This window comes from Jaculus jaculus, chromosome 5 (genome assembly GCF_020740685.1).
Source record: "Jaculus jaculus isolate mJacJac1 chromosome 5, mJacJac1.mat.Y.cur, whole genome shotgun sequence".
Classification (NCBI taxonomy): Eukaryota; Metazoa; Chordata; class Mammalia; order Rodentia; family Dipodidae; genus Jaculus; species Jaculus jaculus.
In genome coordinates, this window is record NC_059106.1 from 4,085,649 (window position 1) to 4,102,016 (window position 16,368).

At 44.5% G+C, this 16,368-nt stretch overlaps 1 protein-coding gene across 2 annotated transcripts in view; it reads right to left on the bottom strand.

Annotated features, from left to right (window-relative positions):
• The window catches only part of Epc1 (enhancer of polycomb homolog 1), a 105,640-nt gene that overhangs the window by 62,007 nt on the left and 27,265 nt on the right, over positions 1–16,368 (bottom strand). Inside the window, exon 1 of one of the 2 annotated variants that reach the window (XM_004668165.2) lies at positions 11,132–11,455. The exons of the other annotated variant lie outside the window; for it this stretch is intronic. Within the exon in view, the coding sequence (XP_004668222.1) occupies positions 11,132–11,284 (153 nt within the window). The 5' untranslated portion in view covers positions 11,285–11,455. Of the gene's footprint in view, positions 1–11,131; positions 11,456–16,368 lie in introns of those variants that run through there. 2 annotated transcript variants of the gene reach the window in all.

Sequence of the window (16,368 nt, forward strand, 5' to 3'; positions counted from 1 at the left end):
GTGGACATAGCTAACCAATGTTCTTCTGTAAGACACTTTATTCTCATTTTCTTACAACTTAACAAGAGGGAGGGAGGGAGGGAGGGGGGGAGAGAGAGAGAGAGAGAGAAGGAAGAAGAGAGGGACACAGGGAGGAAGAGAGAATAGGCACACCAGGGCCTCCAGCCACTGCAAATGAACTCCAGATGCATGTGCCCCCTTGTACATCTGGCTTACGTGGGTCCTGGAGAATTGAACTGGGATCCTTTGGCTTTGCAGGCAAATGCCTTAACTGCTAAACAATCTCTCCAGCTCCAACTTTTTTTTTTTTGTTCTTTGAGGTAGGATTTCATTCTAGCTGAGGCTGACCTGGAATTCACTATGTAGTCTCAAGGGTGGTATCAAACTCATGGCGCTCCTCCTACCTCTGCCTCCTGAGTGCTGGCATTAAAGGCATGCACCGTCATGCCAGGCTTTCTTTCAACTTTTTAAAAAAGTATTTTTTGTTCATTTTTATTGATTTATTTGAAAGTGATGGGGGAGGGAGTCAGAGATAGACAGAGGGAGAGAATGGGCGTGCCAGGGCTTCCAGCCACTGCAAACGAACTCCAGACATGTGTGCCCCGTTGTGCATCTGGCTAACATGGGTCATGGGGAATCGAGCCTCGAACCGGGGTGCTTAGGCTTCACAGGCAAACGCTTCACCGCTAAGCCATCTCTTCAGCCCTCTTCTAATTTTTAATAGTCTTTCCTTTGAGTCCCAGGATAGAGCTTTAAATGCCATCTGTACACTAAAGTCTATCAAACTAATAGTAATGGATAGCTTTTTTTTTTTTTTTGATCACTGTAACAGAGGCAACCTGAGGGAAGAGAGGTTCATTCCATCTGTGTTCAGGAGACAGAGGTCATCCTGGTAGGGAAGGCAGGGTGGCTGCAGCTGGTGGGGACCTGCTGCAGCTTTTTACAATGAGCTGATCAGGAAGGATACAGCTCCCCCTGGGGGGTGGGGAGACTGGGCTACAATCTTTGTGGCCTGACCCCGAGACTCACGGGTCCATCTCTACACCTGGCCTCCTAAACGGCTCTACCAGCTGGGACCCAGTGTTTGAACACAGAAGACTCTAAAGGGTATTTCACACTCAAAGGGTAACAAATACCAATCACAATGTTCAACTCATACGCATTTTCTGCATAAGTAGCTTAATGCACTATGACCTCAAACAGCTAATTAAATTTGGAAAAGGAGGTTTTTCTTGCTACTGCATCTCCCCTTTCTGCATTATTCCTGTAAATGTCCAGTCAGCATCAATCCAGCTGCTCAAGCTGAAACTTGGAGCATCGTTCATTTTTTCTCTCCACTCAGGACACTCAAGCCCGTCATGGAGTTCTGTCGCTTCTACCTTCCAAACATTGTGGGCATTTCTTCTCACCCCAGCACTCCTCCCCTCACAGCCTTAACCCTATTCCTGATGAGCCAGTACAACAGAACCAACTCCCCACCTGCATTTAGACAGCCTTGAGAAAAGGTTAGAGGCATGTTACTCCTTTACCGGAACATTAATGACTTAACAAATTTCAAAGCAACTGAACTCCTTACGTAGCCCACAACATGGGCCTTGCCTAATCCAGATCCCTGGAGACTTGTGGGTCTCCTCAGGTAATAACCAAGGCTTCACTTATGCTCTAGTCACAGTGGCTTTCTCTGGTTCCTTCTGAGGATCTCTGCACGGCATGTTCTTCATCCAGGTTTTCACAGGGTTGGCACATTCTATCATTCTTGTCTCAGGTTAAACATGTCTTGATCATTTAACATTCTCCTCCCCTACCTGAAAGTCTGTATTTCTTTCGCCTATTACTACGTAAGAATCATGCTAAATTTTACTTGTACATTTTGTTTTACATATTCTACAATCTTTCATTAAAACTCAATCAGTTATGGCTACCCCCACAATGCACAACCCACAATCTTTATGAGGGTAACTGGCATCCCCAACGAGGAGAGGAGGGTCCCTTTGGAGTGGGGGGGACAGGGATGAGGTTTAGGATGGTACAAGTGCTGTTTACATACTGAGTATGTCCATAACTAATAAGATAAAATCCAATCAGTTAAACAAATATTGAACATTTACAACACATCAGACAGTATTTCAGATTCTGAAAAGGCATCAGTGAACCACAGTCAAAATATAAGACCCAGGCTGGAGAGATGGCTTAATGGTTAAGGTACTTGTCTGCAAAGCCAAAGAACCCAGGTTCGATTCCCCAGGACCCACTGCAATCCAGATGCACAAGATGGCACAAATGTCTGGAGTTCATTTGCACTGGGTGGAGACCCTGGAACATTCATTTTCTCTATCAAATAAATAATTTTTTTTTTGTTTTTCAAGGTAGGGTCTTGCTCTAGCCCAGGCTGACCTGGAATTCACTATGTAGTCTCAGGCTGGGCTCAAACTTCCGGTGATTCTCCCACCTCTGCCTCCTAAATGCTGGGATTAAAGGTGTGGGCCACCAAGCGCAGCTCAATAAAAATATATTTTTTAAAAACATAAGGGGCTGGAGAGATGGCTTAGTGGTTAAGGTGCTTATCAGACCCCAGTTCGATTCCCCAGGATCCATGTTAAGCCAGATGCACAAAGTGACATATGGGTCTGGAGTTTGTGTGTAGCAGCTAGATGCCCTGGCACACCCATTCTTTCTCTCTCCCTGCCTCTTTCTCTGTCACTCTCTCAAATAAATAAGTAAAATTAAAAACTACACACACACACGACCCAAGAAATCATCCATGTTGTATTCCCACCCAGCACCCACCTCATTGGAAATAATACTTACTATACCAGTGAAAATGGGCTTATTTGTATTGTTTCTGCAAAACATACTTCACCTCAAGTATCTCCACTTAACTGTAGGAAAAATGACCAAATCTTTGCTTTACACTTAAAACAGCTATATTTATATTTTGTTTCACCACCAGACATTTCTTTACAGATTAGTTCTTATCTAGTTCTTATTCTAGTTCTTATCTCAAGTCTCACAACAAAGGTATCTTGTGACTACTATCATATCCTTTCAACTGTCAAACCAGGACCAATCATCCATCCCTGCAACCAGACCTTTCTTTCTTTGTAAATGATGATATGCAAATGAAGCTACTGACCAATTCAAGATTTAATATACAACACTTTTATTACACCAGAAACCCATCACAGCATAGGCCCTTGCCTTCAGCTTACAGTTAAGAAAACCTGGGGTCTTGTGGGAGCACACATTTATATATACACTGCATGAGAGGCTTAGATCTATGATCAGCCAGTTTGATGGTTTGCTCAATAATAACCTAAATTTAAAGACAGTTTACAACTGTTTAAGGACAACACATTTGTACATCAGATAGTCTCAAATATTAGGGTCATATAATATTAATTCACTTTCACCACTTTCAATCACCAATAAAAGCCATTCTAAAAATCTGATCAGTATTTGGTAGTAACATTCATCTATCTATTTATCATTTTTACATACAGCCTGATTCGCTCCTTAATGTTACCCTGTAAGGTAGGTCATAACTTGACACATGAAGATTACAGTTCATTCAGTGAGGTTAAGTGACTTGGAGAAGACCATAAAGTCATGGTATATTTTTTCAGAGGATAAACTAATAATTGGCATTCTAAATTATCAAACTTGATATATGAAAAGATTAGAACCTGCATTAAATTATCCGCATGACATACTAACATTGGGTTATCTTTGCCCCTGAATTCACTGTAAGGCCACTTCCTGTTCATCCAGTATTCACTAAGAGGCAAATCATGCCCAGTGACCTGCAGTTTTATTCTGCACAAAACTTAGCAAACTGTCATAATGCACATCCAAAGCTGAACCATACTTTAAAAATACTGTTATTTTATTTGCAAGCAGAGAGAGGGAAGAGAGAATGGGCACACTTGGGCCTCCAGCCACTGCAAACAAACTCCAGATGCATGCGCCACTTTGTGCATTTGGCTAACATGGGTCCTGGGGACTTCTACTCAGATTGTTAGGTTTTGCAGACAAGCACTTTAACCACTCACTGAGCCAGCCCCATGAACTACACTTTTAAAGTTAACATGTTGTTCAAAGAATTCATTTCTTTATTCATCAAAGCTACAGTCCAGACAATGTATCAGAGATTTATTTTAGGCCAGTATATTTATCTGTTCACAACAGTGGAGTTGTTGGATGAAGTTTACTTACTGTATTTAAAGGTGCAAAATTAGGTGTCCGCTATGCTTAAAATGCTTTAATTAGCTTACTGATAAGCACAGGCTTTAAGAAACTTAAAGATTTTCTGTATTTATAAACATGCTGAAGACAACAGTATCAAATCCACTGAAAGCAATTCTACAAAGCTATTTAGATTGGTGATGCCTTTTCTTATTGCTTTCTTTATGATTTATTGCAGTGAAAGTTATCGCTTAAAAAAAAATACAGTCCATGCTGGCCTCAGAATTGCGATCCTCCTGCTCTAGCCTCCACAGCACTGGGATTCCAAGCATATGACAATGCCCCAGTTTTAACAGACACATTTTGATGGTCTAAGTTACTTTAAAAGTAAAATGTAGGTCAGTTGTGGTGGTGCACGCCTTTAGTCCCAGCACTTTGGAGGCAGAGGTAGGAGGATGGCCATGGGTTCAAAGCCAGCCCAAGACCACATAGTGAATTCCAGGTCAGCCTGGGCTAAAGCAAGACCCTACCTCAAGAAAATAAAAAAAGTAAAATACATAATCTAGTTCTGTCTCTAAAAGCAATGATTTCCACACCACTATGTACTATTCAGAGGCAACTTGGTTCATTACCCAATAATATAAAATTTGCATCTCCTTGTGCATTTTGTAAGTAGAGCCACAAGTTACACATATCATTAGTCCACTACTGCTACTAACAAACACTCTTCAAGAAATGTAGTCAGAGCAATACTTTCTTTTATGTAAGCAGTCATCACTCATTAGTAGTAAGTGCTTAGAGACACAACTTTGTGTGTTTGTGTGGCTTCCACGCCTGTACCATTACTACTCTCAAACACCACGACACAGAACACAAAATATAAAAACAGTACGAATAGTTGGTAAAATATTTAATCCTGCCATGCGTGGTGGCAGACACCTTTAATCCCAGTACTTGGGAGGCTGAGGTAGGAGGACTGCTATGAGTTCGAGACCAGTCTGAGAATTCCAAGTCCGCCTGAGCTAGAGCTAGTCTCTACCTGAAAAAACAAAACAAACAAACAAAAATAATCCTGCTCAGAAAATTACAAGCCTTCATGCTCTCTATATTAATAGAGCTTTAAATTAGTTTTATTAATTCACAGGTAACTTAATGAAATTTAAGAAACATTTTATTGCCAACGAAGAACCTACAAATTATTTTAGATATATAAGCCATTCATTTTTGTTATTGTCTTATATAAAATATGCCAAGATATAAACTAATCCAAAAATTTTGAATATCAAACTATGTACTGCGATGAAAGTTAACATTACTTTAAGCACCTAGGCACTGAAGTTCTTTCCAAGGGATCCCTGTTGTAAGTAAGAGGTCTCTTCTCTGGGTGCATTTATCAGTTATCATCCCTGTAAAGTCTTTATAATGCCTCCAAGTGCAGTCTCAAGGAGAGCAGGCCTTAGCCTTGGGCTTTCTGCTGAGGCTCAGGACCAATACCCTGAAGAACTGCCAACCCATTTTCCTTGAGCCCATGGACATATTTTTATGGTTACTGTGGAACTGACCAGCTTTCAGAATCATTTCCATGTAACCCTCAGAACCCCAGCTTAGAAACTTTTACTTAAACTGACCAGGCTGGCTCACTCCTACAGCACTGGCACCTAGAAGGTTTATGCAGGAAGATGTTCAAGGTCTGCCTCAGCTACACAGCTGCTCTGAGGCTGGCCTGGGACAATGCAGAAGTTCCTACCTAAAACAACAACAACAAAAACAAAACACAAATAAGAAACAACATTTAGGGCTGGAGAGATGGCTTAGCGGTTGAGTGCTTGCCTGCAAAGCCAAAGGACCTTGGTTTGATTCCCCAAGACCCACGTTAGCCAGATGCACACGGGGGCGTATGTGTCTGGAGTTCATTTGCAGTGGCTGGAGGCCCTGGCGCACCCATTCTCTCTTTCTCTGTTGCTCTCAAATAAATAAATAAATAAATAAAAATAAACAAAAAAAAAACAAACAAACCCTGTAACTCAAAAACATCTTGGATGGATAGAGTAGCAAGCTGTAATCTTGAGTATCTTTCCTCTTTGCTACCTATACCTTTCGCTGTCCATTGCAAGATCCAAATACTCTCAATTCCATTCTAATCCCAATGGTCTGTGAGTTACTAAATTTTTGCTTCCATTACAATGGAGATCTCATCTCTTTCTTCAATTAAGTACAGGGGGGAACAGAGAAACCTGGGCTTCTTACAGCTCTACATTTAGTTTCTTTCAAAAAGAAATCAAGGGGGCTAGAGAGATGGCTCAGTGGCTAAAGGTGCTTGCTGGCAAAGTCTGTCACATGCACCTGGAATTTGTTTGCAATGGCAAGAGGCCCTGGAATGCCCATACTTTCTCACTACCTACCCACCTATGTCTCAAATAAATAACAAGTAAAAAAAATTAAAAACCTTAAGCCACCATTTAAAGTGAAAAATCTTTTTATAAAACTGAAAAACTAGATCTTATTAAAACTTTTTGAAATGCAGAACTTACCTTCTTATATTAGAAAATTATTCTTATATTAAAAAAAGTGCTTCTTTTTTTCAATTTTGAATTTTAAAAAATGTTTTGAAAGAAAAATCTACTTTATAAATCCTTTACTTGGCATCAATAACAATATATTTGGCCAATAATGAAGGTGAGAAAAGGCAAGACTACAAGACCACTTTGTCTACTTAAGACTCCTGTGAAACCAGGGTTATAGTAACTAGGTCCTACTTCCAACAGTCTCAAAAGTGGCATGTAGCCACTTTTGTAACCTGTGGCATCATCACTTACATCTTAATTACACCAAACATCCTACCCCAAACCAGTTTAGTTAACAGGTTAAATCTCTAGTCACAAATGAAAACATATCCCTCTAAGCCCCAGGAAAAGTTAAAACTACTATGAGAACAAGTAGCTCAAATTGGCTAAATACAACTTTAAAAAAAAAACTTAAAAAATGTATTTTTATTTATTTGCAAGCAAATAGAGACAATGGGTGTGTCAGGGCCTTTTGCCATCCTAAACTCCAGACTGCATGCACACTTCATACATCGGCTTTATGTGGGTACTGGGTCACCAAACCCAGGCGGCAGACTTTGCAAGCAAGCATTTTTGACCACTCAGCCATCTCCCCAACCCCAAAAAACTTTTAAAGATCTATCCTAAAGTGATGTTTCCTTAACAGAACTAAACATAAAACCCCAATTTTAATTAAAATAAGTCAGTGGTAACAAAAGCCATAAGATAACACTAATCTCTTGTAAGATACCTTTTTCAATGATCTGTGAAACTGTGACACAAAATTAAGATTTTAAAGATAATTAAAATTATAATTAGAAATTATCCAATTTTAAAGGGAAACCCACCGCCATTTAAGATTTTAACTTTTTCTTAACACCCCAAAGGACCCATTTATCTCATAAAGCTCAAAGTCAGTTGTTTCCTTGTGATTTACAATTTAAAGGCATACTCAACTACAAAGTATTTTTTAATCAAATATTACTTTTTGATTTAGCAAGTTGCAATTTATCACAATCAAATTAATCCCTAACATCTATGATTTTATGATCCTTCAATTGACTATAATCTGGGGTGGTTACACAGTACTTTTAAAAGTTAAGTGTTTATGATTATTTATTAGAGAGAAAGAGGGAGAGAGAATATGAATGGGAGCGCCAGGGCCTCTAGCCACTACGCATGCACCACCACCTTGTGCATCTGGCTTATGTGGGTCCTGGGGAATCGAACCTGGGTCCTTTGGCTTTTTCTTTGCAGGTAAGCACTAAGCAATCTCTCAAGTCCTTAAAAGGATATTTCTCACTACACATCAGAATTTCATTTGTGTTTATTTTGAGACTGGGTTTTGCTAAATAAATTGCTTTGGCTAGCCTCAAGCTTTGCCTTGGATGCTGCCTCAGTTTCCTGATTACAGGTCTGGCCTACCAGGCCTGACTCTGTTCAGCTTTTCTTATTAAAACTGGAGAAATGGGAGTGCATTAAGAAGTGATTTTCCTGGTGCTAAAAGATTTTTAAGATGAGTGTGGTGATGTATATATGCCTTACCTACTAAGCACCCAGGAAAGTGAAGAAAATATGCATTTGAGCCTAGTGTGGGATACATTAACAAGACCCTGTCTCAAAATTCACATGTCAACTTTACCAGACACAAGTATAATTATATGCACATGCACTGTTAAGTAGACACATGTCACACAACCATTTTGCAGGTGCATTTTGATGAGTGGTATGTAAGAAGCTGTCATCTCCTAAACCAGCTTCCACCCTTCATGACCCAAATAAGACTGTTTTTTCTAAGTTTGACAGTCAATTCAGGTTCTAGGTTCCTTTTCCTAAGTACTAAATGCTCCAGTGAATTATTAAATTTTCTTTTCTACAGTTAATGTGGACTTTCCTTTTTTTATTTTTTAAAATACTTCTAAACTTTTATTTATTTACTTGAGACAGACAGACAGAGAGAGAATATGAATGGGTGCACCAAGGCCTCCAGCAGCTGCAAACGAACTCCAGATGCATGTGCCACCTGTGCATCTGGCTTACATTGGTCCTGGGGGAATTGAACCTGGGTCCTTTGGTTTTGCAGGCAAGCACCATAACCACTAGGCCACCCCTCCAGCCCGACTTTCCTTCTCAGTATACATTTTCAATTGCATAAAGAGGAACCACACACTCACTGTCTCAACACTGTGACTTGTCCGGGGACTACGGACTACATGGGTCACAGGATTGTACAGCTGCGTGCTTTCCTGGCAGTTTGGCTTCTGCTATTCCGTTCAGCATCTGCTCCTGAGATCTATGCCTCACTCATCCTGTACAGTTGTGGCTGCCTGTAAACTGAAAATTTCTAAGCAGATGATGGGAAAAGGCAGTCAGAGGAGAGGAAAAGTCCTGTCTCTAAGAAGATGGGCTCCACATGCCACAACAGCGGCCTCCACGGCACTGTGCCACTGACTGCAAGGAGCCAAAGCTGGCTGTACATTTGAACAGGCATGATCATGATCCCGCAGTTGAGCTCGGCTTCTTACGCGAGGCTGCAGGCCTTCAGGCGGTGCAAGCACTCTGAGCAGAAAGCCACCAATGAACTGCTAACATGCACTGCAGCGCTGACATGCTTCATCGATGCTTTCAAACTTTCTTAGCTGCCAAACAAGGAACTACAAATCAACTCCAAGAACAGGTAACACCAGCACCCCAAATTCAAAGTAGAACCTGTAAAACTTGTATAGGGAAACCAAAATAAAACCAAAAGACGAGACTCTGAAGTCACATGTACTTTAATTTTGAACAACAAATTACTTATTAATGAAGAAACAAATGGCACCATGCCCCTAAGTTGATACAAGCAAATGCCCAAGTGCTGTTCTCCCAGTGGTTTCCTGCAGTCTGTATTCCCCTGGGCATGTTATCTACACGAACCTGTCAAATTCCACTTAAGACACCACTCCCCAAAATAACACTCAACCGGCAAAAACCGTTTTACTATGAAAGTTTAAACAACCCAAGCAGTTTGAAGAGTTTTATTTTGAAAACGTTACAGAGCGTGGAAGAGTCGTACAGCACCAACAGAAGTATTACAACACACTTTCTCACAACAAAGTCGGGAGCCCAAGTCCACAGAACCCTCGACTTCTTTGAACTGTCAATACACATTGCACCCTGTTTAAATGGCTGTAACCGAAAATCAAGGTATGCAACTCCTGGGAATTACCAGTCATCAAGTTATGCCAAGGATGGGGGGGGGCGGAGGATGAGAGGAAGAGCATTATTCTTGCGTCTGAACCCAACTTCCACAGCACAGCAAAGCCACAGCTACGACACTTGCCAACCATCACCCAAGTACTGAAGCTCTCCCAATGTTGACATCTCGACGTCAGGATGTCTGTGACGAATTCACTTAACTTTTAGCTCGGTTATCCATCCGAAAGGACCTTCTTTGGAAATCTGCACCTGTAACATCTATGCACATCGGAGTCTCCTCTAGCTTTATTTCTAAAGATCAGAAAGCAGGCGAACCGAAATTGATTTTACGAAATAAACAAACAAGTGAAAAAGTTGCAGGATTCAAGAAGAGCCACGTCCTGCAAACAAAACTGCAACGTTTCGTATTCTCTTGAGATTGACAGAGGAGCGACAGTCGTGGACGGTCCTTCGAAAGGACCGCCCGAGGAGGACACAGTGCATCTTCTACCGGAGTAGAAAAGGGCGTGTAGGGGAGGGGGCACCCTGCACATTTCCGGGCAAGTCAACGATCGTGGCAGACCCCCTCCGAGACGGTTCCACGTGGAGGAGGCTCGCACTGATCCCGACAAGGTTTCGGGCCCGCGGGGGAAAAGTGAGACTGCCGACTGCGCGGCGCACCTGCGCTGGCCGGCCCGCCCGCCCGCCGCGGCTCCGGAGCGCCCCCCAGCGGCCTGCCGAGGGCTCTGCAGGCGTCCGCCCGGCTCACGGCTCGCCGCACTCCCCGCCCGCCCCCGCGCGCGCGCGCACGCGCCCTCCCGCGCACGCGCACACACACCACACACACCCCGCCGCCCAGCCCGGTCCCTCTCCGGAAGCACCAGGCCCAACCCAAGCACACACACTACAAAATGGCTGCCGGCGGCCTCGTCACGTGACCCCCTTTGTGCCTTTCGGGGGGCCCCTCCGAACTCCGCCGGACCCCGGGTTCAAGGAGCCCCGGGCGAACGGGATGACCCGGGAGGAAATCCCTCCCGAGTCGCGAAGGCAACGGGCTGGCGCGGCGCGGGAGGGGCGCCTGCGCGCGGGCGGGGGGCGGCCGGGCCCGGCGGCGGCGGCGAGAAGATGGCGGCCATTTTGTGTGGGTCTGCTGCTCGGCCGCCGCCGCCGCGGGCAGCGGAGGGCGCGGGGGCCCCGGCGGCGGGCCGGACAGGGGAGGTAACACGTACCGACTCCTCTTCCTTCTCCATGCCGGTGGGCATCTGCGGCACGGCTCGGTTAATCGAGGCGTACTCGTGCAGGTCGGGCAGGTCCTCGCAGCGGAAGACCGGCAGCGGCTTCGAGGCGTCCAGCGCCCGCGCCCGGAACGACAGTTTACTCATCTCAGGCGCAGCAGATACCTCTCGGCTCTGGGGAAACGGCCCCGGCCAGCGGGATCATGGAGAACCGCGGGTTCGCTCCCCACTCGCCTACCGCTTGCCGGGAACTTGAGGGGCGGAGCGCGAAAGCCGCCGTCCGGGACACTTCACGGCCGCCGGGAGGGTGGGAGGCCGTGCCGCCGCGCGCCGCGCTCGCCCGCCCGCTCGCTCTCTTCAATACGCCATGGCCAACATGGCGGACATTAAAACTCCACTGTGCGCTCTTCAGCCAACCCCAGCCATTCCCCACACTGCATCGCGCAGCGGCGCGGGCACGCGGGGGCGGGAGCGCGGGCTCGAGCGGCGGGCGCCGGCGCCGGCACGGAGCGCGCGTCCCGACAACCCCCCGGAGCCCGCCGGCCCCGCGCCCCGCGCCCGCCGCCCCCGCCCTCCGCGGCCCGGGGCGCTCGGTGTCCCGGAGCCGGGGCCGCCTCGCCGCGCCGCGCACACGCGCGCTCGCTCCCGCCCGCAGGCCCGGGTCTGGCGGGCGAAGGCACCGGCTTGGCCGGTCTCTCGGCGGCCCGGGAAATGCTGCCCAGCCGAGCCGAGCCGAGCCGAGCCGAGCCGGGCGTCCGCACCTGTCACCCCGCCGGGCGCGGCTGGGGCCGCTGCTCGCCGCCGCAGGAGACGGCGAGGCTTCGGGACGTGAAGATGCTGCTCGCCAAACTTAGCGGCAATTATTCTAAGTCCAGGGAAACTTTGGGTTCCAGTACCAGATAGCTCGCCATCAAATCACGGGTCGCTTTCCCATCCATTGAACAACTCTCTATCTCTCATTCATACATATATTTATATACGCATATAGAAAATTACTTTGGAGGTATATTATTATATATCATATACATATACGCACATATATACAGTCTCCAAGGCATTTACCAACCCTACATTTTATTTGCACCTTTTGTAATAAATGAAACTTTGGTTTCTAGTAATAGCTTAGCATCAAATCATTGGTCACTTTTCAACTCATTGGGCTCCTCTCGCTATACACACACACACACACATACATGTATATGCATATATATACACACATATATGAAAAATATTTTGGAGATTGTTTATATATAATCAAAATATTTTCAATATTACATTTTATCTAAATATGTATGCATACATGTATATACGCACACATACAATCTCCAAAATATGTTTCATTCCTACATTTTATGTTCTTTTGTTTTTCAAGGTAGGGTTTTGCTCTAGCCCGGGATAAATTCACTATGTAGTCTCAGGATGGCCTTGATTACATGGCGATCCTCCTACCTCTGCCTTACCAATGCTGGGATTAAAAGTGAGCGCCACTACACCCAGCTTATTTACACCTTTTCTAATAATTGAAACCAGCAGTGTAGTTACCATAAACTTTATGAAAAAAAAAAAACGTTTTTTCTCTTTCTTAGTCCAAGATGACCTGGAACTCACTCTGTAGCCCAGGCTGGCCTTGGAACTCAGAGCAACCCTCCTACCTCAGCCTCCCCGGTATGGCCCCACACATGCCTATGAAAAACATTCAAAGCATGCTCTTCAACATTCTAGAGCTCCAGATCTCATTCTCATGTATTAGGTAATTAATCATTTTCTGTTGTACTGGAAGAAAACTCTACTCCAAAATAGCCACACTCTTTTCCCTTGTTCGAAAAACTTTACAAAATTGAATCAAAGACCTGTAATGCTTCTGCAAACCAAAAATAGGGGACTAAAGGCTTATTTTTTTAAATCTAGATAAACAGAATAAATTGCTAACACTTGGTTTATTTTACATGTGAAAATGAGTATCCAGAGATCTCTTTTTTTTTCAGTAGAATGTTTTATAAATTCGAAGAGTTGCTGGAGCAAACAGTAAGTTTGACAGTAAAATTTCAAGCGTTCCCCAAGATAGATAATGTGTTACAAGTCTGCTTTCATCGCTGAGGGCTACATAGTAAAAATAATCACAATTCTTAAATACTGGGTTTGATATAAACTGTTATTAGCTTAGGGCACATAAGCAACCATCCTCTAGGTTGACTTCTAGGTATCATTAGTTAGGACCTTTAGTCCTGTAAGACCACACACTGGAAATTCCAGCACAGCTCACCACACACGACCAGGTTGGGAGAAGACAAGAGTAGATTGTAGTTTTCCAAAATGATCTTAAAACTCCTATGTTGACCACTCATTTCTGGGAGGCAGTGGGACCTGCACCCGTTTTTCCTACACAGTGACCATGGACTTGCTGCCTCTCTTGAGGCGTCAGAACAAAAAGCCCAACATATTGTGGGACGAGGCAAAAGAGGTACACAACCTAGGATGGCAGCTGTAATGACGTTTTCATCAAAGGCTTGTGCGAGGCAATTGTATCTGAGTAGGGAAAACATTAATTGTGAGAGACAGAGAAGGAGTCAGCCTTGGGCATGGGCAGTAGCTTGTGCAAAGGCTGAGACTTAAGAGAAATTAACAGCTCATCTGTGGAATACAACACCTCTTTAGCCAAGGTTCACAGTTTGGGCAAAAACTGAACCAGTCCTTTCCCGTCTGCAATATCATATTCCTAAAATTCCTAGTAGTACAACTTGTGATTGAGGAACTCAAGTTTTGAGAAGACAAATAAAAAAAAGCATTAAGTCATAAGTGAGTCAAGAAAATAATCTATTTTTCAAAATTTTCATTAGGGACTGGAGAAATGGCTTATTGGTTAAGACACTTGCCTGCAAAACCAAAGGACCCAGGTTCAATTCCCCAGCACCCAAGTAAAGCCAGATGCACAAGGTGGCACTTGTATCTGGAGTTTGCAGTGGCTAGAGGCCCTAGCATGTACATTCTCTCTCCCCCCCTTTGTGTTTTTCTCTCTTAATATTAAAAAAAAATCTTGGGTTGGAGAGATGGCTTAGTGGTTAAGGCCCTTGCCAGTAAAGCCAAAGGACACAAGTTTGATTCCCCAGGACTCACATAAGCCAGATGCACAAGGTGGCACAGGCACCCGGAGTTTATATGCAGTGTGGAGGCCCTGACATGCCCAATCTCTCTCTACTTCTCTCACAAATAAATAAAAAATCTTCATTAGAAGATAGCCTAAGGAAGATGGGATATAGCTCTGTGTTGGAGCACTTGGTTAGTATGCAAGGCCCTAGGTTCTACCCCCAGCAATGCAAAAACATGGCAGCAAGCCGGGTGTGCTGGTGCACACCTTTAATCCCAGCACTCGGGAGGCAGACGTTGGAGGATCGCAGTGAACTTGAGGCCACCCTGAGACTACACAGTGAATTCCAGGTCGGTCTGAAGTACAGTGAAACCCTACCTCGAAAAACCAAAAAAATAAAAATAAAAACAACAACAACAAAAAATGGCAGCCCATGGATACCAGTTTATACATCCTACACCCAGAATAGTAAGAACTGTAGAAATAAATTCCTTGTTCCACAGAAATTCTAAAACCATCCTTCAGGACAAGTTGAGTTGAGGGCTCACAAATTCATAAGCCTGCTAATAGACTTTTGTTTTCTTAGCTCTCCATCACGCTCCTGAGTGCTAAACCATCTTTAGCTTGCTTGCCTGCCTGCCTTCCTTCTGCCGGGACTCTGTAGCCCAGGCTGGCCTTGAATTAATGGCCATCCTCCTACCTCAGCCTCCTAAAGTGCTGGGATTAACAGTGTGGACCACCACCTTTCATTTTCCCTTTTTCTAAGTATTCTCCCCAAAAGCCACTTGAAATTCTTAATGTTGCAAAATGTGTACAAGTATAGTGTTGAATAAGGAAACCTGCCTGGGAAGGGATTTGGAGTTAAAATGGCTACAATTCAGTTACAAATACAAATACAGTTACAAATATGTATCAAATTAGGAGGCAATGATGAACTGTCACTGTGGAGGATGCCAGTAATGGATACTTGGTGAAGCAAACAAAAGAACATAGTGGAATGCATTACTGTGGGAGTTCCGAAAGGTAAAGTCCGGGCAGGGTGTGGTGATACACACTTGCAATCTCGTCCTCGCAAGGCTGAGTCAGGAGGATTGCAACATCGAGACCAGCCTGAGCTGCACAGGAGCCACTATTTGAAAATACCAACCAAGCAAGCACACCCCCCCCACCACCACACACACATGGGATAGTCAGCTCTAGATGGCTTGATCAGAGAAGACAGCATGGGACTTGGTTTCAAAAGCCACCAAGGGGAATGAGCAGCTGCAAGGCTAGAGAGATGGCTTAGTGGTTAAGTGTGCTTCCTGCACAAGTATGAAGATCTGGGGGAGCCTGGGACTGCCCAAGTTCAAATAACATAAAACAGCTGGGCACAGGGCTGGAGAGATGGCTTAGTGGCTAAGGCATTTGCCTACAAATTCAAAGGACCCAGGTTCTATTCCCCAGGACCTACGTAAGCCAGATGCACAGGGGACACATGTATCTGGAGTTCATTTGCAGTGGCTGGAGGCCCTGGCATGCCCATTCTCTCTTCCCTCTATCTGGCTGCTTGCAAATAAATAAATAGAAACTGGGCATGGCCACACACACCTGAATGTCCAGGGGAGCACAGACCCAGAATCAGTGGAGTGCCACAAGTTCCAAAAACAGAAAGAGGCAGTGAAAAGAGACTCCGGGTGAAACATGTAACGCCAGATGCACAAAGTCAGTAGAGGCTCTGGCATGCCTGTAGTCTATCTGTCTCTGTCAAAGGGACCTCTCATAGTGGGGGTAAGTGTATGGGATGGCGCAAGGACACATGCATGTGCATATACCACACACACATACACACAGTCTTACACACACATGCACACACAAAAGCAGAAAAAAATACAGCTATATAAGCAAGAGGGAGGGAGGAAGGAGTAACTGGCAGGTATGAGTGAAGATAGGAGCCATGGAGATTTGTCCATGAAGCAAGACAGTTATCAAATAAACTTGGTAAACAGAATCAGTAAGACAGAGTGGAGTTAGAAAGTAGAGATGTCAGGTTTTTTTTTCTTTTTTTCTTTTTAGTTGTTTTTAGACAGGGTCTAGATCTACAGCCCAGGTTAGCCTTGAACTCCATATCCCTGCCTCTGCCTCTTGAATGCTGGGATGCAGACAT